At 40.6% G+C, this 24094-nt stretch overlaps 1 protein-coding gene across 5 annotated transcripts in view; it reads left to right on the forward strand.

The window, feature by feature from the left end:
* Positions 1 to 24094, forward strand: part of ARNT2 (aryl hydrocarbon receptor nuclear translocator 2) — a 95836-nt gene that overhangs the window by 46332 nt on the left and 25410 nt on the right. For all 5 annotated transcript variants that reach the window (XM_071441344.1, XM_071441343.1, XM_071441347.1 and 2 more), the window contains 6 exons: positions 8321 to 8423; positions 10395 to 10460; positions 10859 to 10944; positions 17983 to 18059; positions 20038 to 20172; positions 20960 to 21034. In XM_071441344.1, coding sequence (XP_071297445.1) covers positions 8321 to 8423; positions 10395 to 10460; positions 10859 to 10944; positions 17983 to 18059; positions 20038 to 20172; positions 20960 to 21034 — 542 coding nt within the window. The remainder of the gene's footprint in view (positions 1 to 8320; positions 8424 to 10394; positions 10461 to 10858; positions 10945 to 17982; positions 18060 to 20037; positions 20173 to 20959; positions 21035 to 24094) is intronic.

Raw genomic sequence — 24094 nt, forward strand, 5'->3', positions numbered from 1 at the left:
CATGGGCAGAGTTCTTTAGTTTGATCTGTTTTATTGCAGTCCCTGGGATGTGAACTTATGTCTCCAAACATTCTTCTTTCTATTTTCATAGTGTGGAGACTTTTGCTTTTGATTTTTAAGTGTCTGGAGTCATCAAAAAGAGAATTTAAACCTATAATGGATGTTTTGCCACACACACTTTATTTTAATTGAACTAAAGAAGTAGCCTGCAAAAGCAACCAGACAGCATCCTTGAGCCTTTTTCTCCTCCCTCTCTTTCCCTTCTCATGTGTTTAAATTTAATTCTGTCCACAGCAATGTATCTTACAAGGTCATCTTGTGGTCATTATTTCCTCTAATGAACTATTCCATGGTGTGTCACCACAGCCAGATTTCAGACAATACTAGTATTTACTAACAAAGCATAAATCCCAGTTACTTGAGTTTGATAATGAAGTACAAATAATATAGAATGCCAGGAGCTGAAGCTTTTTTGGCAAAAGGGCTTTTCAGTAAAGCTTCTTGTTGAGCATCCAAGTGAAGCAAATAGATTAGTTTAGAAGCTACTTACAACATTTGTGTATTGATTTATTATGCAGCTGTGAATGGTAAAAGAATAAATTACGTATTTCAGTGTCATTTTGGATAGCTGTTCTGTCCTGGGAGTATCTGCTGATGGTACTTTGGAGTTTCTGGGGTTTCCAACCCTTTTTCTAGAAAGTCCAGCTTTCTTTTGAGGAGCTGTTTGTACAGGTGTTACTGTGATAGTTTTCTCCATCTCAGTCTTTCCTTCAGGTACATCTGATATTTGTCACAGAAGGGGTACCTCGACTGCCCAAATCATGGAGCCATGAACTTTGTCATAGGTACTTGTTTTGGGAATGAAAACACCTGCAGAGATCACAGATAGATGCTGTGTATTTATGTCTACAGATCTGTATGGGCTTCAGTAAGCTATTTTACTTAATATTCTGAATGTGCCCCTTACTTTCAGTAACCATTCTTGAGAGTTCAAATACATTTGGTTAAAGTGTTTTATGGGTTGGTTTTTTGAGGGTTTTTTTTGTGTTATAACTTAACTTTCAACATATGCTTTGAATTATTTGCTCCAGTTTCAAGTCCAGTTTTTCCAGGTCCATCAGCAAAGAGACTTGCATGTGATCTGTAACACTATCCCTTCAGATAGTCCCTGAAAATTAACTGAATAGCAAGGCTCAAAAGCCCACACAGTTTCCTTTTTAATTTAATTAAAATGATGCATATTTGCCCAACACTGTGGAGAATGACATGATGCAGACTGGTTAGTCAAACATGAAGGCAGGCACAGCAGGGACTTTTCAGCCTCGTGAGCTTTTGTAATAACAAGTTGTATTAAGCAAACAACTGTGTAGCATGAGGGGTTTCTTATTGAAAAACAAGAGGAGGTGAGAAAGCTTTTCAATTTTCCCCTTGTGGGTCAGTGTCTCCAGTTGGTAAGTAGAGACCAGACAGATATTTAAAAATAGGTGCATTTCAGTTGCATTACTTATTTTTCATTTTTTTAAACTTTGCTGTTGATTGGTTCAACTCTTCATTCTATTGTAGGAATGTCATAACTTGACTCTAATGCTTATACAACGCCTTTTGCAATTAGATGATGTAAACCTTAACATATTTAGAGAGGTTCAAGTAATCCCCCTGAGAAGCTAGGCCAGTGAGGAGAGTGAGCTTTGATGGTTTATATTTATAACCATGGAATAGTTTTGCTTGGAAAGGACCTTGAAGTCTCATTCCACGCTCCCCCCCTGCCATGGGTAGGGACACCTTCCACTGGACCAAGTTTCTCAGAGCTCCATCCAGCACTCCAGGGAAGGGGCATCCACAGCTTCTCTTGGCAACCTGTGCCAGGGCTTTGCCACACTCAGAGTGAAGAATTTGTTCCTCATGTCTAATCTAAACCTCTTCAGCTTAAGGCCATTTGTCATTGTCCTTTTACTCCATGCCCTTGTAGAAAGTCTCTCTCCATCTGTCTTGGAGGCTCCCTTTAGGCACTGGCAGGGGCTCTAAGGTCACCCCAGAGCCTTCTCTTCTGCAGGCTGGACAATCCAGCTCTCCCAGCCTCTCTTTATAGCAAAGGTGCTCCTGCCCTCTGAGGAGCCATCTTCATGGCCTTTGGGCTAATTTGTTTTATACTGATATATCCAGAGGCTACTACTGCATGTAAATAAGACATTTAGTCTGTAGTCTTCTCTTGGAAGCATAAATTTAAGCTGATTGTGCCCTGTTAAACATATAGGTGTCATGAGATTTATAAAGACTTACAGAGAATACTGTGCATTATATTGTTGAGTATTTTTATCTACATCTGCAGCATTTTGAGAACTCTTGTCAGTCATGTGAGCTTGGACCCTGTTCCTCTGCTGCTGACTGACTGCAGGCAGGAGAAATCATTCATTTGGGTTCACTGTCCTCACCTTTAAAATAACAGTAAAGGTGTCAAAGTCCTCTGGGAGCTGCTGTGATGTCTGCTAACAGCAAATCCATGCTCCAAACCAGTTATTTATTTTGTATGTCAGTACATTTATTTATCAGTGTACTGCACTGTAGTGGTGTGTGCAATGGGGTAGGGCTATGGGGCTGCTTCTTGCTGCAGGATAAAACAAGCACCTGGCAGGGACAGGGAAGTCCCCCAGCACATGGGACAGGGAAGTCCCAGCCTGGGGGATCTAAAGCAGTCTCATAACATTTGGGTGGAAGGCAGTGCCAGCTTTGGAGCAAGAGCCAAAGAGCAAGAGCAACTGCATTTTATCCCTGCCATCCCACAAGTTTCTTGGTTGGTATGTGTGCAGTATGATCACAGCTGGGAAGTCCTGTGTGGTCCCTGATGCAGTTCCAGGCAGTGTGAGCTGACTGATTTTACACTTCTGCTGTATTCTCAAGGGATATTTGTACAGCAATGTCCCCTTGGCTTCATTCTTGTGGAGAATTTACCAGGCACAAACTCCTGTGTGGCAGAGGAGAGGTGTAAGTGTTGTGCTGCTGTACAGGAGGCTGGTAGGGTGCAATCCCATGTGGGCACATCCCATCCTCTGCACAGTCAGACCAGCTGGGAAGCAAGAGTGGGAAGTATACCTGGAGAGACCTTATTTCCACCTGCAGTGCTTCTTGGTCCTTCAAAATTCTGAAAAGATCATAATATTAATATTATGGAAAATTTAGATTGCATCGACCACACAATAGGAATATGTCCATTTTTGTCATTGTCCCCCCAGCTCAGCCCTGCCATGTCCTCAGTTTCCTGTAAGCCAGGGATGGAGTGGTGACTCTGGTGTGGTACCAGCAGGGGATGACCTGGATGCTACCAGACACCTTCCAGGCAGAGCCAGGGGCTCCTGCACCACAGGGGAGAGTCTGGGAACAGACCATTCACTCTCTGACAGATGTGAAGCAGGAATGTTACAGTAAGCAGCAGCTTAGTGGCTATTGCCTTGGGAGCTGCACTGTGACCTTGCTGTGAGCAAGAGAGGCAGGCTCTAAAAATCAGCACAGGTTCTGGGTGCACTGGGTAACTGATGCCAGTCTGGTGCTCCTGCCCTTAGTTTGTAATTTTAAGTCAGGATGGTGTTAAGTTCAGCTGTGTTTTGAATATTGATGCTGTTCCTGTTGCTCATGGGTTTGCTTTCCTCTTGATGAGGGGGCAGAGGGATGCATTTTTCTGTCAGTACAGTTTTATTAGGATTGTGTTGTTTGGTGTGTACTCTGATATGGGTATCTGTGTGGTAGGTAAGGCTTTGCTTTTATGAGCCTTGCCTTTATGTAAATAATAAACCCCAGAATGCTGAAAAAAGGCTGTCCATGTTTTGGGGTTTTTTAAATTTGTATATTGTTCTATTTGTATGTTGCAAACTTCATCTGGTTTATGTAAATGTGAGTTCCTGGAAGGAGAGACTTCAAATGCTGTGTTTGCAAAGCAGTTGTGATTCTTAATGTGTTCTGTAATTTTTTTAATATTGAAATCCACAGGGTGGATGTATATTTATTACACTTAATAGAGCTTAAGGCACTTGCTGAGCTGCACTAAACACAAGACAAAATTGTATCCCTTACAGTTGTGAGGCATACATTGTAAATTTATTTTTTAATTGTTGAATTAATGCAGAAGAATTGCTCTGGCATAAGCTTATCAAGAGTAATTTTATATAAATTGATCAAATTTAGGCTATTTAGCCTTATTGGAGATGTTTTGTTTATGCATTTGTAATGCATCTGTTGTTTTGAAGAAGAGCTCTGTCAGCTGAGCACCTCAGTGTGTAAAGCTGAATGCTCAGCTGTAGTCAGTGCATATGTGTAAACTGATAAATGGCAGGTTCAAGAAGAGTTTCACCTTCTGTATCTTGACTGTTTATCTTGAACAGTGACCTGGATCTTGATTCTCTACAAACTCTAGGGCAGTCAAAGATTTTTAAGCTGATCTTTCCTGCTAATTTCTAAGAACATAATGTACTAATACAGTACATCACCACAGAAATCCTTTGTTCTCTGACCTTTCAGTTTGAGGGTGAGCTTACATTTGGAGCTGTGTTCAGCAGCAACAGTACCTTGACCATCACTTTGTTTTTATTTTTAATTATTTCCTCCATCCTGGTCTTGCTTTTTCCGGTTTTATAGTAAGATAAAGATGGTTTTTAGTTTTTATAAGGATTTTTGGGTGCAGTATTCCTGTGTTCTGTTTGTCTTCCTTGAGCAGCCTGTGGAGTATTTTTGATGAACACAAAGTCATCTTTTGTTATCATGTCCAAACCAAACTTAGTTTTTCCTTTATTTTATTTTTCCTGAAAAGAAATATGTGGACAATCGGTGGCTGAAAATAATTATGAAATATATAACTTCTTCATTGTAAGACAAGACAATATCATCTGAAAGGTGAAACTTGCTGGGTTGCTGAAGGTATTGAGGTCAAGGTGAGAGTCCATATATTAATTCAGACTGTTTCCCTATCAGATCCATGATTCTGTGCAAGACAGGAGTCCATCTACTGATGAGTTAGAGGGAAATGGAAAATGGTATCATGTGCTTTGCCAGCAGTATTTCTGTACGCATGAGGCCAAACCAAACTTCTTCTGAGATCCATGAGCTGGGTTTTAACATGTTGCAGACTGGATGTAGGCACTGTAGGGTTGTTTTAGACCAAACCATTTCAACTTGCACTGAAATCTTTGCAGAAGAATCTGCTTATGTAACAACCCTTCTTTCTAGTTACAGACTGCAGCATTCTTAGGAACTGGGAATCCAGCAGAGAAAAAAGCATCTGTAGTAGAATTAGATGTTGAAGTTTATGAAGTTTTGAATAAAAAAAAAAAAAAAACAAAACAAAAAACCCAACCCAATCTGAAAAATGTGAAAAGAACAGACTGTTTGATTACCAGGCTATAAACCTTAGCATACAGTGCAAAAACATGGAGGAAAATCTTCTAGCAGGCTGGTGCTATTGTGTGGAAGTGGATTTGAGCCAAATTCCCAGATTTGAAACCCCATGAACTTCAGTAGGCCCACGCCAATCCTTGGCTTAGGTTCATCTCAAAACATTTCAAGCACAGAACACAAGTTTGAACATTTTCAGTAGCAATTGGAGACCCAAAAGGAGAAAGTTTGTGCATAATCCAGTCACTATTGGCACACGCAAGGGACACATCAGTGCCAACGTGAGCATTTGCCCCTTGATCATCATGAGAATGCTTTTAGAGCATCTCTGAAAAACACCCTGCAGGAAATGTTTCTGGCATGTGTCCTCAGTACTTGAATCTGTTATCTCTTCACTGGTAAGAGCTTTATGTGGCTGCTCTAATTCTACCCAAATAATGAACTTGCCCATTGTCCTCAGCTCCGTGTGCCTGTGTGCCAGCCCTTTCCTGTCACAGCAGCTGACATCAGGTTCCTGGATCACACAGTGATCTCCTGCTTGGAGAACAACTGGTTTATTACAAGTTGAAGCAATGCTGCCTTCTGGATGGGGACTGTAGTGGGGAGATTTCAACAAATTATCAACTATACCTAGACCAGCCAAAGAGATTTATGTGCCTATTTTAATCAGCATTGTGCTCATTTGTTTGCTTTCTCCTTCTCAGCAGAGCAAACTCTGGTTTCCTCTGAGTTGTGCAGCTGCTGTAAAGGGCAATAAGACAGCAGTGTCAGACACAGCAGTGCTCCTGCACTTGCTGCATGCCAGGGTTGTGTCTGGAGCTGGAGAGGGGAAAAGTTTAACACGAAAATGAGCTACATGCAATTAACAGTTTATGGGGAAGCTCGTAAAGGACCCAGCTGGCGGTGGCACTGGGCTGTTAAATGGCTTTTCTGAAGAAACTAGAATGAGAAATTAAAAAAATATATATACACATGCCCTGTTCAGTTAACAGAAGTTGTCAGAGCATCCTGGAATATTTCTTATTAATAAGAATATAATTTCCAAGTTCAGCATCACATATGCTTTGTGTTTGTCCCATGGAGAAACCTAAATGAACATTTACCACAAAGGATGCTGGAACAGGGATAGGAATACTTTATGATTCTGTGACTGAGCTATCATCAGGACATGCCAGCTGAGCTGCCAGTGTGACTAAGGTGCAGTTTATGTCAGTTTGCTTGATTTAGTCTATTAATCTATAATTAATTATAATTCTATATATTGATATTTAGCTATGATTAATCTATAATTCTTCCTCTTTTTAATATAATTTGATCATAAGATTCTAATGACAGATGAGACACAAACTGCTTGTTCTATTTCAGAATCTGTAGTGTATTTTTGGATCTCTACAAGGTTGACATATGCATGCTGGACTATTGAAACAAGCTGCAGAGAGAGCTTTGTCATAATATCAGTACAGCAAACATTTCTCTGACTCACATACCCCCTGCAGTGATTTTGTAAGTCAGGGCAAAATTTAGAACTCTATTTGTTATCTGGTACATATTTCAAAGACATTGCCAAACAAAAAGCTAAATTTAAAATCTCTGGCTTTTGTTGTGGGGGGTTTCAGACATGCCAAAGGAACATGTGTCAGCAATTTTAGGCTTAGTGGCCACGTAATTGTGAAATTTTTTTTTTTTTTTTTTTGCTATAGATGCTCTTGGATGACAGAACCAGAGAAATTTCTATTCGCTGTTTGAGTTACATTCAGTGTCAGTGCTTTTTGATTAATATTGGTGTCTCTTCAAGAATTTGTATTGGAGTGAAAAAAGAAAGTGCACAGAAGACAACTTTGCTCATGGCCATGTGTTGTCAGCGCTGGTGGCTGTCATCTAATGCCTGGCAACTGTTCCTCTGCATTTCTGTGGCCCACTGTCACTTCTGTGGCTGCATCCAGCCCTTGAGCATTGTGGATCTGGTCCAGTGATTCACTTGTAGTCTGTGCTAGGTTTTGTTGTCATCTCTTAGCACTTGAGCTGTAGATGTGAAAATCCATTCTGTGAGTTTTTTGGTGATAAGCAGAAGGATTCTGTGTGATACTCAAATCCCTGATCTGAACCTGTCTCTAGTAATCAATATTCTGTTTCAAATGAAAAAATTAATCTGTTACCCCCTTTGTACCTTTGCATGCATTTCCTCCCTCCTGTCCTCTCTTGAGTTGATTTGGTGGCTGTCACAGGCACAGCCTGTCCCTTTGCCAGGCTGTGCCTGTGGTGTGTGATTCTAAAGGTTGTAGAGAGCAGGGTCTGGCCCTGGACCTTGCACAGCCTTGTGTTGCTATGTGGTGAATCAGATCATCTCACTGATCTGTCTGACAATAAACTTTAGAAAGGCTCTTGGCATGTCAGTTTTTAACAACTTAAAAAGGGCCCCAGCACAAGGGCTGTTGTGACAAATCCTGTATCTCATCATCAAGGAGAAAAGTTTGGCCTTTGGTGCATCTCACCATCCTGGCAGCTGTGACTGAGGTGGTGCTGTGGTGAGAGTGTTCTGGATAGGCACAAACACAGGGGAAGAGCAGCAGCTGTCAGGGGACTGATAAATGTTGCTTTATCCACAGTTCTGGTAAAGAGTGGAGCAAGCAGATCAAGTCAAAATCTATGCCTGCTGTCATTGCCTTGTTTGCCTCCAGGCATTTGACTCTGCCCTGGAAGTTGGTCTTGGGCCAGCTGAGAAAAGAGCCATCACTCCTGTGGCTCAGAGTCAGCTTTGCTGAAATCTTTAGTTAAACCAGCACATCCTGTGAGACCAGGATCAAGATTTTTTTTTGTTGGTGTTTTTTCCCCCTAACTGGGCTAGTGGCATTCAGCTCATTAATTTCTTGTTATCTTAGTTTCTAGTAAATGGAATTAAATTTATGTACTGAACACCAGTTGCTCTCCCTGGCCTTTCTAGGACGAATCCTGGACTTGAAGACAGGGACAGTAAAGAAGGAAGGCCAGCAGTCCTCCATGAGAATGTGCATGGGATCCAGGCGCTCCTTCATTTGCAGGATGAGGTATGCATTTACCATGTGTTCCAGCAGGGTTCCAGTCCTGTCTCAGCTTAGACTTCAGACATTTTGTTGCACTAATCTGGCCTTGATTACAAACTAAAGCTGTAATGACACGCTGCCATGAAGTATTTCTAGAATACTTGCTTTAGGAACTGGAGTGAAACTGAAACTAGTCTTCCTTAAGGACAAACCAGCAAAACAGCATCTCATTTCTGTTGTAGTTATTCTTATAAGTGTGGAGTGTAAGTTCCTTTTTCCAGAGAACTTTTCCAGAGAACAGCTTGACCCCTGGAATTTCAGCCATTCTTTTCTAGTAAAGTTACTCAAATCAATACCTTGGGAACGAATCTTTCGCAAGTGTTATGAACACCCAGCTCTGTGTATTTTTTCAGCAAACCAAGAATATTAAAAGAATCTTAAAGATAAACAAGAATTCAGTTGCAAACCTGCCAGCTATGTAGGAATTAGCCTAAGCCTGGTATGAATTAACCAGATGTCAGCTGGCTGATGCTAGATAAATGAGTAATTGTTAGAGGGTTTTTGATTTGCAATTTTCCAACTTCTCCTGCATTTTTTGGGCTTCTTTAAAGAGATTTGTCAGCCCAGTGCTTTTTTTTGGAGGCTTGTGAGCACTTCTTTTGTTTTAGTGCTAACAGGTTAAAATGTTTGTTGCTATTGCAATAAATTTTTTCTGTGGTTAGGAGGGGAAAGTACATAATTGTATCTGTAGGCTATGTCCAGTATAAATGATAACAGCACTGCAAAATTCATTATAGAATGAAACACACAAAGCACATTAAAATACAGATACATGTACTTTGGTAATGTGGTGGATTTTTTCCAGTCCTGTGAGGGTGCTGAATGTATGGCTCTTGGGTGTTTTTGTAGGGTGTTCATAGAGTTTATACCTGCAGGATCAGCCTTCAGAGCTATAGAACCTTTTTCACCCTTAACTGGAAGGGAAGAAATACAGCCCAGCAGAGCAGCACTGAGAACATTGCTTTTTCTTCCTCCCAAGATGCACATCATGTTAGGAGGACTTGTTTGTGCAAAGAAAACCAGGCCTAGTGTCCTGTTTGCAGTTGTTCTTCACCTTTCGAAACAGTTCAGATTGCAGTCATTTCCTAGCACCCTGATTCTGTAAACTCCAGTGCATCAGAGTGATTTTACTCATGCCCCTAACCCCACTGTTTTTGTATTTCTAAATTTTATTTTAGTTGTTCATTTCTTCTCCTTGGAAGTGACTGATAAGAAAAAAAAAAATAAAGGAATAAAAAGAAAACCTTCTGGGAAGAATGGACCTCAGATAATGTGAACCTTCCTTGTGGTTTCTTCTTTCAGTGTTGTTATTATTTTTCCATTAAAAATGAACTGCTTTTACCTTTCAAACTATTTACTCAGCTTCAGATGGATTGTTGAAATTTTACAGTTAGGCATACTTAGAAATATCACAAAATACACACGAACAAGTGTTAAACAAAGTTACTTGACAGTGTAAATAGTTTGATCTTGCAAACATTATCTTAATGTCTACAGACATTGTAGCTGGTGTATGGCAATGGAATTTTTCTGTCCAGGGAAGCTACAGGAACACTGAGATAGGTTTGTGTGGATATTTAGGACCTGACATATTTTTCTCTAGTTTTCACCCCTGTTTTATGGCATTTTGAAGTGTGTCTATTCTTTAGCCTCCTTTGGGATACCAATTTCAAACAGTCTTTATACTGGGGGAGTGTGGAAGGGACTCTTTTTCTAGTCTCTTTCATTTTTCTAAAATAAAGAAGATTTTTATAGCACATCTAAAAAGCTCAGCCTGTGGAAGCAGCATGTCCTACATAAACATGAATATGCAACTTTTTGCCAGGAACATCTATTATTGTCTTCTTATATATGTAGTAAGGATCTCAAAATGTCTTTTTATCATGTGTATTTATATTCATTTTTGAGCCCTTTAAAATATTAATTTACTTTTAGGTGTGGAAATGCTCCTCTGGATCATTTACCTCTGAACAGAATAACCACCATGAGAAAAAGATACAGGTACTATTACTTAATTTACCACAAAGCAGCTGTAGTTGCCCTAAGCCCTCTCATTTGCACTGGGTTAATGCCCACTCCAGGAGTGTTACCTGCACACACTGGATCCTTTTGCAAACAAAATCTCTTGCATGTGTCACTCAGATTCTTTGTCTTACACCAGCTCCAGCTCTGAATCAGTCTTCTCAGAGAAATTTCTCAATTTCTCAGAGAAATATTACAGAAACCAGGTACAGCTTGAATGGCAGCATAACAGAGCTGGCAGTACAGAACCCTAGGCTGATTCTCAGCTGTTTTCAGCATAACTTACAAATACTGTTAAATCATTAGTAGCCATAGTTTGAAAGCATAAAGCTGTTTTGCCTGTCAATGTGATGTTTTTGTGTTTCTTGCTCATTCAGGAATGGCCTGGGCCCAGTGAAAGAAGGTGAAGCACAATATGCTGTTGTCCATTGCACTGGCTATATCAAGGCTTGGCCACCAGCAGGTTTGTATCCCTTATAGAAGACAATGTGCACCAAACTGTCCTTAGGACAGCTGAAAACCTGGCTCAGGTTTCCTTGCTGCTAGAAAAACAGGGAGAATTTTAGTGGGGTGGCTGAGTAAAGCTCACCTTGAGAAGCTTTTGGTAAGAAATCAGCTGTTGTACTCACTCAGGGCATCCCTGTTTTCCCTGTGACACCCTTCTCAACTTTGTTGTCACAGAGGACCTGTAGGAACTGCCAGTAATGCAGGATTCCACAAACTGGGGCCAAAAGTTTTCAACTTATGTTGATAAACCAATATAAAAATGGTCTCATTTTAAGAAGGTGGATGCAAAGGACTGTATACCTCTAGAAAACAGCAGTTAATGCTTTTATACTTAAGTACTGAATTGCAAGCACCTTTGTATGAAAATGTGTAATTTCACTTTAGACACATGGAAGTTCTCTGTAATTGTGCTACTTGAGAATGTTCAGTATTTGGGATAAACTCTGTTTTGAGGCTGTTTTTCTGGGAATCAAGTTTTGCCATACCGCTTTGATCTACGGAGAAAAACATTTACCTGCTGGAACTCAGTATTACCTATGGGAATATTTACCTTTGAAAAATTCCAAGAGGAGACAGTGGAGCTCATCCAGACCTCATGATGAGTGGGGTTACCTGACCTTGGTGTTTGCAGGAGTTGAAGAGGTTGTTTGTGATGTGACAGCGCCTGTTGGCATGACTCAAAGAATCAAACCAGGAGCTGTCCTGCCCTTTTGTGGCTGTACACCATGGCCATAAATCACATTGCTCCAGGGATAATGAGTCCTAAGAGGTGGTCTGTACCAAATGTGTGCAGTTGAGTGCAGACAGCAGCATGCAGATGTGAACTTCCTGTTGGTTTTCTGCTGAAATGCGGTTTCGGAAGCAGAGGAAAACTGCCCCTCTTGTTGCTAATAGGATTTAATAGGAGTCAAGATGTTCCAATTTTGCTTCTCTCTCAAAAGTATGAGAAGTGTCTGTAGAGTGCTCTGAAAATTGATGTTTTTTTCTGTTTTGCTTTCTTCTACACCAAGATTTACTTTTCTATTGGTAATTCTAAATGCAATTGAATTCAACCTTGATTTGATATACGAGGTGTCTCCTCAAGAAGGTGTAGGTCAAATAAGATTTTGTTTAGCCTAAATGAGAATCTTGCCTCATGTTATGGGATGTTTAAAGAGATCTGACTCTTCAGGGGGGCATATTGCTGATACAGAACTACACATGCATGAACTCATGGCAGTGTGTGCCCTTCAGCCATCAGTTATGCACGACAACAGCTTGGGATTAAAAGGATCTTCATACCAGTGGCCAGGTATCAATCATGTTGCAAATCCCAGTTGGCATTAGTGAGGTCTTTTTCCCATCTCAACTCTTCCAAAACTTTGCTGCTTATTACTTCACGAGAAGTTTTTATTTCACTGGAGGTCAGATGGGAGTTTTCATGCCCAGTGCCTGTGTCTCTCCAGTTCTGGTGTATATGTGAGGAGGTTATATCCTGTCAGCCTGGACTTTGCAAAGACAATCCAGACCACCTCTACTTTCCATTCTCAGAGTGCATTCTCTTTATCCTTGTGGCTTTTCTCTGCAATTGTTCATGTTTTCACTTCACTTGTCAAAATGTAGGTCAGTGGCACTACACATTCTTATTTCAGATGAGATTGTAGTGATGGATAACACAAACAATATTTCCAGTCTTGCCTGGCAGTGTAGGATACAGCATCCTTCTCTTTTGTGTGGTGCATCCTGCAGGCATCCTAATACATCTGATACAAATTTTTATGTCTTCCAGGTTGCCTTTTTCTCACTTGTCAACTGCAAATCTTGCTTTGAATTGTGTGATGTTTCAATTAGTAGTATCAAGTTCCATCCTATTTCTGTTGGTTTAGCTTATGACTGTTACTGTTCTCCAAGTGCATGCTTATGCATTTAGTAATGTTGGATTTCATCCCATTTCTATTACTCCACTCCACAAAATCACATGGTGCTCCTTATGATATCCCAGTGCTCCTCCATAATGTTAATGCCTCCAAACTAATCCTTAGGGATGTTTTTGATTTTGACAGCCTTATGTGGAATTTCATTGGTCTTTTATGTTACCATCCAAATTGTTACTTCTATTAGTCATGTCTGGGTGCCTTTTCCAGGGCACACACAATTGAATCAGGGCCTTTTTCGTGAGTGTTTATTTGCCTTCCCAGTCTTCCCCACTTTGTGTTGATGATTGTCTTGTATCCATTGACTTTCAAAGTTGATGGGGATATCCATGGGCTGAATTATTCCCCTATATGTTTGAGTAAATAAGTGACAGCATCACTGCATTTGTTCTCATTTCCAGTGGTAATCCAACCATAATCTGCAAAGTAAATGAGATAACTACAGCAGTAATGGAATTTGCCAAGGCTTTTCTACCCTGTAATAAAATTACTTTGTTGAAATCAGGAAGCCCTGCATGGTCTCTGGATTCTTGGGAATAAATGGGCTTGTGCTAAACCATAGCTGTTTAAAAATTCAGTGATCAAAAAGATAATTTTCATTTATTTTTCAGTTGCCAAGTGGACACTGGTATAAAGTCCAGATCCTTTTCTTTCAAAGCATGCAGTGTGGCTTGTGCATATATAGCTAATATACAGTACAAAGTCTACTTTCACAAGCAAAAGAACCAGTATTATCAAATGCCTTTAATCTGTACTTAGTCTCATTTGTTTAGCACTTGGTATTTTCTCTTTCTGGGTTGAATTGCAGTGTCTGTGGCCAATGTTCAGTTTTTTTGGTCCCACACTGAATAAATCAGTGTTGATACAGAAGCATCAAGAGAAGAACTGCTTTGTGATCATTATTGGTGGGATAGACTATTTGACAGTGCTGCTGCAGGGAGGAGTCTGTGCAAATCTGGAGTAATCTGACTACTTCAAACAGGTGAAAATGAATAAGCCACAGACAGCTGCTGGTGTAATTAAGGGCTGGGTTTGTTATGGCTCAGGTCTGTGTTCAACATGACAACACTGGCACATCCAGCCTGCCTCTGTGGTTTTTCTCACTTGTGTGGAGCAGCAAGGCTCATGTACTGGCAGACTGTCCTCAGACCCTTCTTCACTGAGAAAGGGGAGACAAAACAGCCTCAGTTCAGGCTGTGTGTTGATGGTCTGTTCATTTTTCTCCACCTAAAAGACAGGTAAAATTAAGATCAAGTGCAAAACCAGGCATGTGGGTACCTACACACTTGTATCCCCATATGCTGGCCTCAAATAACCAGGTGTAAACTTGGTGTGGAAGTGAAAGGAAAAAGCAGTCAGATGTCTCAGATGGATGTTCTAGGCACTCGTGGTGTATGTTTGGTTAAATAATGAGAGTGTGGGGTTGGGTTATTTGGAATGAGGTAAAAGGACCCCTGGTTTGAAGCTGGCTGAGCAGCAATCCCAGCCTTTGTCCCTCTGTTCCCAGCAAAGCAGCTCAGATGGAACTTCTGATCCTCAGCCTAGACAGTGCTTCAGGTTCATTGCCAGTCATAAAACTGAGAAGTGCTGACCTTCTCCTGGGTTTTTTTCCTGTTTTCAACTTAAGCAAGATTTGCTTTTCTTCTCTTTTTTTCCCCTCTGAATATCTCATTCCTGGAAGGAAATGAGTCTTCTGTGGTCCTTATGGTATTTTCCTAATAGGTTTGTTTTGCTTTCTTTTTGTGGCATAAGATTTGGTAGAGAGAGAAGATAAAGTCTGTCAGGAATTTCGAAGTTTTCTGTAAATCAAAGCCAGGATTTTGCACAAAAGCACATAGTGAAGCAAAGAGATAGATACATGTTTTGAAACTTCAAATAAAGAGTCACAAAATAATGTTAAATTCAGATAATGTTGAAATATTTTTTTTTCTCTTTAGTTAAAAAAGAAACATTTTAGTCTTCCAAGTCAGACTTACGGTAATATCTTAACCACAGCATGCCAAAGCTGTTAGGTTATTTTAAAGTTTTGGCCAGAATCTGGACATTTGTGCAAAGTACTCCCTCTTCCAATACAAAACAAATTAGTTGCTTGAATATTCCTTGCAGTGCTGTCATTTTTTAAGGCTTTATTTATTTTTTTAAAGAGTGGTTAATTTATTTTTTATTGGGATTTTTCACGGGATTTTTATCCTTAGTATGCTATCCACAGCCTTTTTTGTGAAAGCCTTTTTCCATTGTTTTCTCTGAGAGATAAAGTCACACAGTGTAGTTCCTTCCCTGGCAAGTAACTATCAGAAGTACATCTAATGAAGACAGCCATTATCAGGGGATTGCTAGTGACCACTGGGCACTTAAATTCCATCTTTTTAAAGAATTATAAATAATGTCTTTTTTACTGTAGTGAAATAAATGTACCAACACTGTTTTGTGTCTCACAGAAGATGTAGGGCAGAAGGGTAGAGAAAGAAAACAGAAAATGAATATGCAGAAGAAAGCAGAATATGCTTTTCTGTTGTTAGAGCCAACTGGAAGCTCATTGGGAAAACTAAAAAGTTCTTTGTGTCCACACCAACACATGCTGTTGCCCTGTGGGAAACTGCTGGTGTAGAGGACACTTGGAAATTAAATATAACCTCTGATGGCACAGCATTCTATTTGTGATGCTCAGTTGCAGCTTAGCTGTGCCACTTGTTGATGTGAACTCAGGCAAGCACAGCACTGTATTTATTATTTGAGAGGGGTGTATATTTGGTGTTGAGAAATAAACCCTCTCCGAGGATTTATGTGTATAAAGAACGTGAACAACTGAAGGATGTTTATTTTATTTTATTTTCTTCACATAAAGAACGTGAACAACTGAAGGATGTTTATTTTGTTGATGCCCCCTAAAGGTCAGTTTCATGGCTGCTTTCCTCCAAGCTCTTACAATATTTTTTAGAGATAATGATGGTACTTGGTGGTGCTAAGGAGCAATATTGCATTGTGTTGAGAGCTGGACAAAGTGGTAGAAAGTGCAGTGCACATCTGTATTTACCTGTCCATACTGGAGTGTGTTCAATAGGAAATGTGCTAAAGCAAAAGTAAATCTCATCTACAAATAAAGACACCCAGAGCAAATCTTTGAAAATATCAGCTGAAGAATAAAGAAAATAATTTTTCTCTCTCTCTGTGGAATGCTGCCAGTAATAGTACCTACATTGCAGAGAAGCTGAAAATCTTTTTGTCATTTTTTTTCCTCTAGGCACTTTGGGAAGGGGTTAACAATCCACTGGGTCATGTATTGATTAATTCCAGGCAGATTGATTTTTATTCATAGAGGGTCTTGTGGCATAACCCAACTAAGACATTTCCCATTTTGCTATACAGACCAAAATCGAATGCATCTTGGGCAAAAGGGAAAAAGAAAAAGATGAAAATTAGAACAACAGCCTCCCTTTGTCAACAGAGTGACATCAGAAATAATGTTTCTTAGCTAGGTTTAATTTTGGAGGTTGTTTATGTTACTTTGATTTTATTTGAGCAGTAGCAAGCATGGACCAAGTTCCTAAAAAGGAAATCACTGTTGAAAGCTACAGAGAAAAAAAAAGATTATGCAAAGTGGAAGCTGTCCAGCTGTATCTTTGCTGTCCTTTGCAATACTCTCTGCCACTAAGGAAATGATTGGAAAAAGCTTCTGAGGTCAAGGGAATATACTTTAAATGTGTCCTTCTCAAATGGAAAACTCCATTTGAAAGGGATCTTTTGGTTAAGGTTATCCAACTGGAATGCTTAGAGTTATGTCCCTAAAACAGAACTTGTTAGATGAGATAATAACGCTCCTCCTTTGTAAAGCTCCCCTTGATAAAATTCTAGTTATCAGTAGGGGGCTGCAAATAATGTTGTGCACCCCAGATTGTGAAATTATTGCAGAACAAGTTTCAGTATACTGTACAAAAGCATGGGGCAATTTCCTTCATACTTGGTGTACTTTATTTTATTGTATAGTTCAGTGAAGACAAAAAAAACCCCTGTAAAATGCTGTTTGGAAGCTGATTGTCAGATAAGATTCAACTGTTTTGATACAAAATAACATCCTCAGGGATGACTCTATTCAGCAGAATTTTTAGTTATTTTTCAGAGGTGTCATTTACGAAAGTGGTGTGCTGTCATCCTCTGGACTGTCCAAAGATTGGCTTACACTGGGGATTATAAAATTTAAAAATAAAGTTGTTTCAGAAATGGTAGCTGCTTTGCAATTAATTTTGTTAATGCTTTGAAGTGCCTCTTAAATGATTCACTGCCTGTTATGACTGAATTCCTTGAAAATCCTTGTGAAAGAGTTTACAGATCACTTAAAATAGGTCAGTGGTGTCACTCCTGGAAGACGTTTTTTCAAGTGTTTTATACGAACTTGGTATCTCAGTGCTGGGGTTGGGAAATAGCCTTAGCTCAAGGCTTAGCCAGCAAGCAAGTAAACAGTGCTAATCTAAATGTTCCTATTTGTGAAACACTGAGATGGAAAATAGTACACATGTATGTTTTGAAGCTGTTCCTGTGTTTATAGTAGTTACTCCTGTTACAGAGCTGGAACAAGCAGTGTTAGCAAAGCATCCGCATTTTTTTCAGTCTTTCAACGTAACCACGCAGGTTTAGTCCATTATAGAAAAAAGTAAAACCAGCTGTTCAATATGAGCACAGAATTAGTGATTAATTTAGGCTGTGCCTTGTTTTTAAGGCTCATTGTAAAATATTATTCACAAAGAAAACTGAACATAGTGTGCCTTCACTGACCATGTTAAGTGACCCCATGGTTCCATAACGTGCTGGTGGAGCAGCACTCATGGAAATGTTACTGTCCATCTTGGTGTATAATGGAATTTTAGTATCTGCTTTGTCTTCAGCAGCCAGAATTGCTGCTATGGGTGCTGTTTATACATGTGAGGTATATAGGATTGAGCAAAACTGAGAAGCATCAGCTGATCTGAACCCAGAAATAATGACTGAATCATAGAGAAGGAAATGAAAGTACGGAGCCAGGACAGCAGCATCTCTGTTTATCCCAATTTCCTAATTATAACAGTATTTGTCATTGTTTACTCCAGGAATGACTATACCAGAAGAAGATGCTGATGTGGGACAAGGTAGTAAATACTGCCTCGTGGCAATAGGAAGGCTTCAGGTAATGCCAGTCTTTCCATATACAAACTATTTCTGAAAGCATGATCATTGTTTTGGTGTGGTTATAAAAGATCTGCACTCTGTTTTGCTACTAGACTGTAACTTTTAACATGCCTCCAGTTCATAAAGTGCCTTGATGTCTGTGCAGTCAGTGACTTCTGCCAGCAGAGCAAAATGAAACTGTGATTTTCATGCATATACGTACTTAATCCAGTGACAGCAGCAGAGATGCTCCTGAAGATGAGTGTGCACAGACCTGCCACTCTTCAGGGTGTGTAGGGCTGGGCTGTTGGAGGTAGTGAAAATGTGGCAGTGCAGGTGCTGCAGGTGCTGGGTTAAAGTGACCCCCAGAGCCAGTGATATGCTCCCTGCCATTTTTCCAGTCATTCACTCTCTGACTAATCAACTACTTGAAAAACTGTGATTGCAGGAGTTATTCTGAAAATGGTAAAGATAAAGCACAGTCAAGAGGCACTCCAGAAATCATAGCTTTATTCTCAGTGTGTATTGTGTTAGGCATTCAGATGAGATGTGAGCTGAAGGAACTGGGAAAATAAAATTTTTTCTTCCTTTTTGTGCAGATGGTTGCAATTGTTGTAGTGCATCTCTGAGCAGAGTCCAGAGCTCTGAGCTAAAGCAGCCGTGTTGAATCTCCTTCCCCACAGCAGGGAGGACAGTTTTTATCTTCCTGGTCTGGGAGTTCTGCCATGGGTGATCATATCTGAGCCTCTTGCATGATCCCCTGCACTCACTGCCATCTGCTAGGAGGGGATCACTGCTCCTGACAAGGTGGAATGACCTTTTCACAGGGGCCAGACCCATCTTACCTGAGTTGAGCAGCCTGCAGGTGTTAGCGCATCGGCGGAGTGGCTCTCCATGGCCATGGCAGAGCTACACAAGCACTGCAGCATGGGTTTCAGGTTAATCATGCTTTCATAATTAAGAGTAATATATTCCACTAATGGGAAGAAGGACGTTATGGGGATTCATGTGTTACAACTTCCAAAGAAAAATTATTTCCAAGTAATGTCAAGACATCTGCTATGTTAGAGGAGCCGTTGTGGTATGTGAGGGCAGGCAGGAGGAAGCTCTGTGGTGGGTTAAGTCAGAAAGGAGTCAGGGTGCACAAATTAAAAACTCTTGTTCTCTAGCAGCAAGTTGAAATCTTGCACATGGTTAACTGGCTAATCAGCTCTGAGTTAGCCAAAAAAAAGAGATTTTGCTCATTTTGCATTGTTGGCAGAGATAGCTCTGGAAGTTGCAAAAAAATCAGTGGTCTCCTTTACGCCTCCAGTGGGAAAGAATGGATATGAAGTGGCCTGATAGCACAGATTTCAGACTGAAAAATGGAATGGATATGAAGTGGCCTGATAGCACAGATTTCAGGCAGAGAGCTGAAAACACACAATTCTCATTCCCTCTGGTGAGATTTGAGAAGTATTTAGAGAACAGTATTTTTCATTATGAGCAGCCACTTGCTGGTCTAATATCCCCTACCTCAGTGTCTGGAGGACTTAGTTCAGGTTCTGTAGGTGTTTCAGGTGAGGTTCATGTCACCTGAAACAGGAGTGTTTATTCTGAGCAGTGCTGTTGGTTAGATAATGGGTTGGTTTCCTGTCCTAATATGAGTGGACTGCATTGTCCTCTGCAAGTCATTCATTCTTGGTTGACAGAGATAGGAACCATGATGCCTGATGTGCTGCAAAGTGAGATTAATCTAGCTGGACTTTCATCCTCAGTATATCCCCCCTTCCTGGGAACCTCTGGTGTGTTTATTTCTTTACTGTGCTGTTAATCCTAAATAGATGCCATGGGGTGAGATATTTGCCCTTCAAACCGGATAAAGCTGTTCTGCCATTTATCTGTGCTGTTGTTTTATTTTACTTCCTTCAGCTGCTAGCAGTCTGCCAGCAGATTCTGTCCTTTAGCTGTGGGTCAGACGTGGCTTTAGGTGACTGGTGTGGCTCTCTTGGCCCTAGGTGACCAGCTCTCCTGTGTGCATGGACATGAACGGCATGTCGGTCCCCACGGAGTTCCTGTCCCGGCACAACTCCGATGGAGTCATCACCTTTGTGGACCCAAGGTGCATCAGTGTCATTGGCTACCAGCCCCAGGTCTGTGGCCACTGGGAATGTGGAGAATGGGTGGAGCTATTGCAGAAGATGCCATTTGCAAACATGAAGTATTTGTAGCTGATAATTCATACATCGGGCACTGAATGCTGTTCGTTTTTCTTTGCTGTCCACGCCTCTGTGTGGGGTATCTGTTTATACCTTTAGATCTGATTAAAATTCTAACAGCAGAGTGCTCTGAACTTTGCACAGCTTTCCAATGAAGACATTTCTGTGATAGAAAGTTAACAGTGCTTGGAGAGAGTTTTAGTCCTGTAGACCTTTGATTCTGCCAATCTCTTGAACAGTAAGCAAACATAATTTACAGCATTTATTTTCCTTTAGGCTACATCTGCTCCTCTGAACAGGAGGCTAGTACAGAACTGAGTAGAATAGTAAATGAACCACAGCTCTTCCTCAGATAACTCCCAGCAGTTGCAATTTAGAGGCAAAAGTAGCTCCTTGTTCATTTGCTTATTCATATATTTTTTTATTTTAAATTGCTTTATAATAAGTGTTTTTACAAAAATCAATGCCATAAAATGAGCTGTAGTAGCAGATGTCAGTCTTTTCAAGACACCGTTTCACAGGTATTAGAAAATAACTTAAACTTTGGTGTAAAAACATGGGGCATTATGCCTACAAACCTTGTTTATATGGTTCATCCCTAATTAACAGAGTAATCTCGTTAAATGTGATAGATCTTGTGTTTGCAAAAATGAGTTGGAGGTCTACATGTGGATTTGTGTTGTAGTTTGGGTTTTTTACATAGCTTTATGTTTTATTCTAGGATCTTCTGGGGAAAGATATTTTAGAATTCTGCCATCCTGAAGACCAAAGCCATTTGCGAGAGAGTTTCCAACAGGTGCTGTGTCCTACTCCTTTTGTTCCACACTTTATTATTTGTCTACAGAAGTAGTTTTTATCTTCTTTTTTTTATGCAGGAGAAGAAGTGGCAAGATACAAAACAGTTTGTTGGTCAGTTATCAGTTGGTTAAGCTGCATAATAAATGGCAGCTTAAAGTGCAGCATGGGTTGACAGTATTTTCAGATATAAATCTTCTAGTTATATATTTGGTTTTTTGCTGCACAGGGTGAACTGTTTTGGAGATGCCTGTGTTGATTTCCCTGTGTTAAGTGGTAACCAAAATGATTTCCCTTCCAAGATGGGCTGTTGATTTGGAAGTAATTACACCCCTCTGTGATGCTGGATTGTTTGTAACTGAGTTCTCTGTTAGCATAGATGATTTGCTTTTTCATGTACTTTAATGGAGTTACACCACTTTACATCAACCTGTAATTTGGCCCTTTTTCCTCTATTAGAAATTGAAATGTACAGGGAAGTAACAAAAGAAATACAACATACAGGAGGAGTTACTGGTTTGGATTCATTTTTACCATGGGCTACATTTACATCAGCTGAATCAGTGACATTTATTCCATTGCAGAGCTTGCTGTTTCAGCTTGGTCTGGGACATGCATTAGCAGGGCTTTCCCCAAGCTGCCTCCTTACTGCTGGGCTTTTCAGTGCCTTTCCTGCTGCACCAGCACAGGATGTTTAACCTATTGCTGAGGCTCAGTTGATCTAAGTGGTTCCAGATTTTCTAACAGCAGCCAATAGCTCAACCAGGTTGTGTTGATCCATCTTGCATTGGATGCTGAGATGTATTTTCAGCTGTGAAATGTGGATATGAAGTGATTTCTAAATAATTTGTATAGCCAACTGTTTGTTCAGGCATGGCATGCACAGACAGAGCCTCTGGGGGAAAAAACAACTAAATGCTGTGTCCCTAGAACAGATTGTGAAACTGAGGTTATGGTCTCTGCAGAAGTGTTGGAGATGGTGTCAGATATTCATCCTCCTGAGCTGTTTCTCACCATCCCCCCTTCAACAGGGACTATCAGCCCCATGGCCAAGTGTGCCTCCAGTTCCTTGCACAGACTGAGTGCAAACAGCAGCCTTTTTAAATTCAAGATGTTGATTCACAGGCTGTGAGAGTTCAGTGCTTTAAACAGGTCACCACATCCAGAACATCTCCTCTGCCCCAGCTTGGCTGGGGATGTGATGCTGCAGCTGAATCCTCTTGATAGGGATCTGTCACCAGGAGTCAGCTCTTCTCTCCTGCCTGCCCTCCTCCCCACCTTCCTGCTGCCTTGGTGCTGGCATGGATGGACTTGCTGGGAGGGCTGAGGCCCTAATTCCTTTTGCAAGGAACTTCCAGCTTTGGGCTGGTTCAGCTCCCTGAACGGCTGCCTGACGGCATCAGCAGCGCAGGAGCAGTGAGAACACATATGCTGTTTTTCAGTGGTGCCCAGATGATTGATTCCACTCATCTGTCCAAGGGACAGTGACAGAGAGCTGCTGGATAATGGCCTGTCAAACATGCTCTGCAGGGAATCCATGCAGTGATTGCCTGGGTCTCAGCAGGGCTGGCTAATGAACATTGCAGTTGATGACCTGGTCCTCCCCGTGTTCGCTGCAGAGATCAGGCTGTGGCAGGCTGCCTCTGTGTCCCTGAACTCGGCTGCTGGGGACTCCACTGTCCCCACTCACTGCTGGGCATGTGCAGAAGTGGTTTCCTGGATCAGGGACCTACACAGTTTGCTTAAGGTCATACAGAAAGACAGCAGGAAAAAATGCAAATAGAAATTAAAGTTCCTGCTCACTCAATCTATGTCCAATCTATGAAAATAGTGTGGTGTTTCCTTAGCAATGCCTTCTTGGGTGTATTTTTGTTCAGTACAGTAGCAGTGTGATTGGGGCTGTCATTCCCATCATGCAATAAAAGACTGAAGTAAACAGTTAAGCTTTGCACCAGGTGGTTTTTATTTCCGAAGAACATAAGAAAGAAAATTTAATCATTACCTTTGAAATTTTATGTGCTGGTTTGTTTGTGTGCTCTGCATTAGGACAGTTCAGGATTTTCCCACCAGCAATCTCTCTGCTTTATATATTATTACAGAATTACTGTTTGCTTAATCAGGGTTTCAGGGTAATAGATCACTGCCATTTGTTTTATTATTGTTATATTTATATTGTTTTATTATTGTTAGAAATCTCTTAATTAAAAAGGTAACTGTGATTCCAGATAAACCCTTTTTTCTTTTTTTCTTAAAACCTGAAAGCTTGACACTTCTTTTTTGCTGACAGTATCAGAACCAGGCTGGTGCATAGCAGAGGAGGGAGGGAGGGTGGGTTTTGCAATTTTTGGTCAATTGCCAGTATCTATCTCAGAGCTTTATTTCCTTGGGAAGATAAATTCATTCATCAGGGTGGGAAAAATCAGGCCAGAATAAGATAGTCTCAAGGCTAAGACAAACAAATACAGGTTAATATCAAAGGGTCCAGTATACAGCTGTTGGATACCCAGTAGAATACTATTCAGATTGCACACTCTACACCAGCTCTGTGGTTTCTGCCCTGGGTGTGGTAGTAGAAAGTTGCTGATAAAAGAATGTTGCTCAGTGAGCTCAGAAAAACCCTGTAAAAGCATTTAAAAAACCCCCAACAAAATCAACCAAAAGTCATTTACTTCAGTATGATTTTGAGCTTTCCTGGGCTTTGCTAAAGCTTGTTGTGTCTTCTATTTGCATTGTCTTCTATTTGCATTCTTTCCATTTAGTCCCATATCCAGTTGATTAATTTGAAGTGCAAATCTCTGAAAAAAGCAGGATTGGAACATTTTTCTTAATCTAATTGCTTGTCAATGAAGACAGAGGGTAAATAGTGGGACTTCTACTTTTAGAGAATACAGGCTGCAGATAGCTAATAAAAAGTAAATTCCAGATGTTAATGATTAAGAATCCACAGGATGTGGCATTTATTTGCAATAGACCTTCCCTTTCCTTCCTTGAGGCAACCCTGAGATAGCCTGGTGGAAAAGCTGTAAAATATAAACAGAGATAGGCCAGGTAAGTGCCAGCT

Source organism: Agelaius tricolor, unplaced genomic scaffold (assembly GCF_023055355.1).
Source record: "Agelaius tricolor isolate 1412-34295 unplaced genomic scaffold, bAgeTri1.0.p SCAF_16, whole genome shotgun sequence".
Classification (NCBI taxonomy): domain Eukaryota; kingdom Metazoa; phylum Chordata; class Aves; order Passeriformes; family Icteridae; genus Agelaius; species Agelaius tricolor.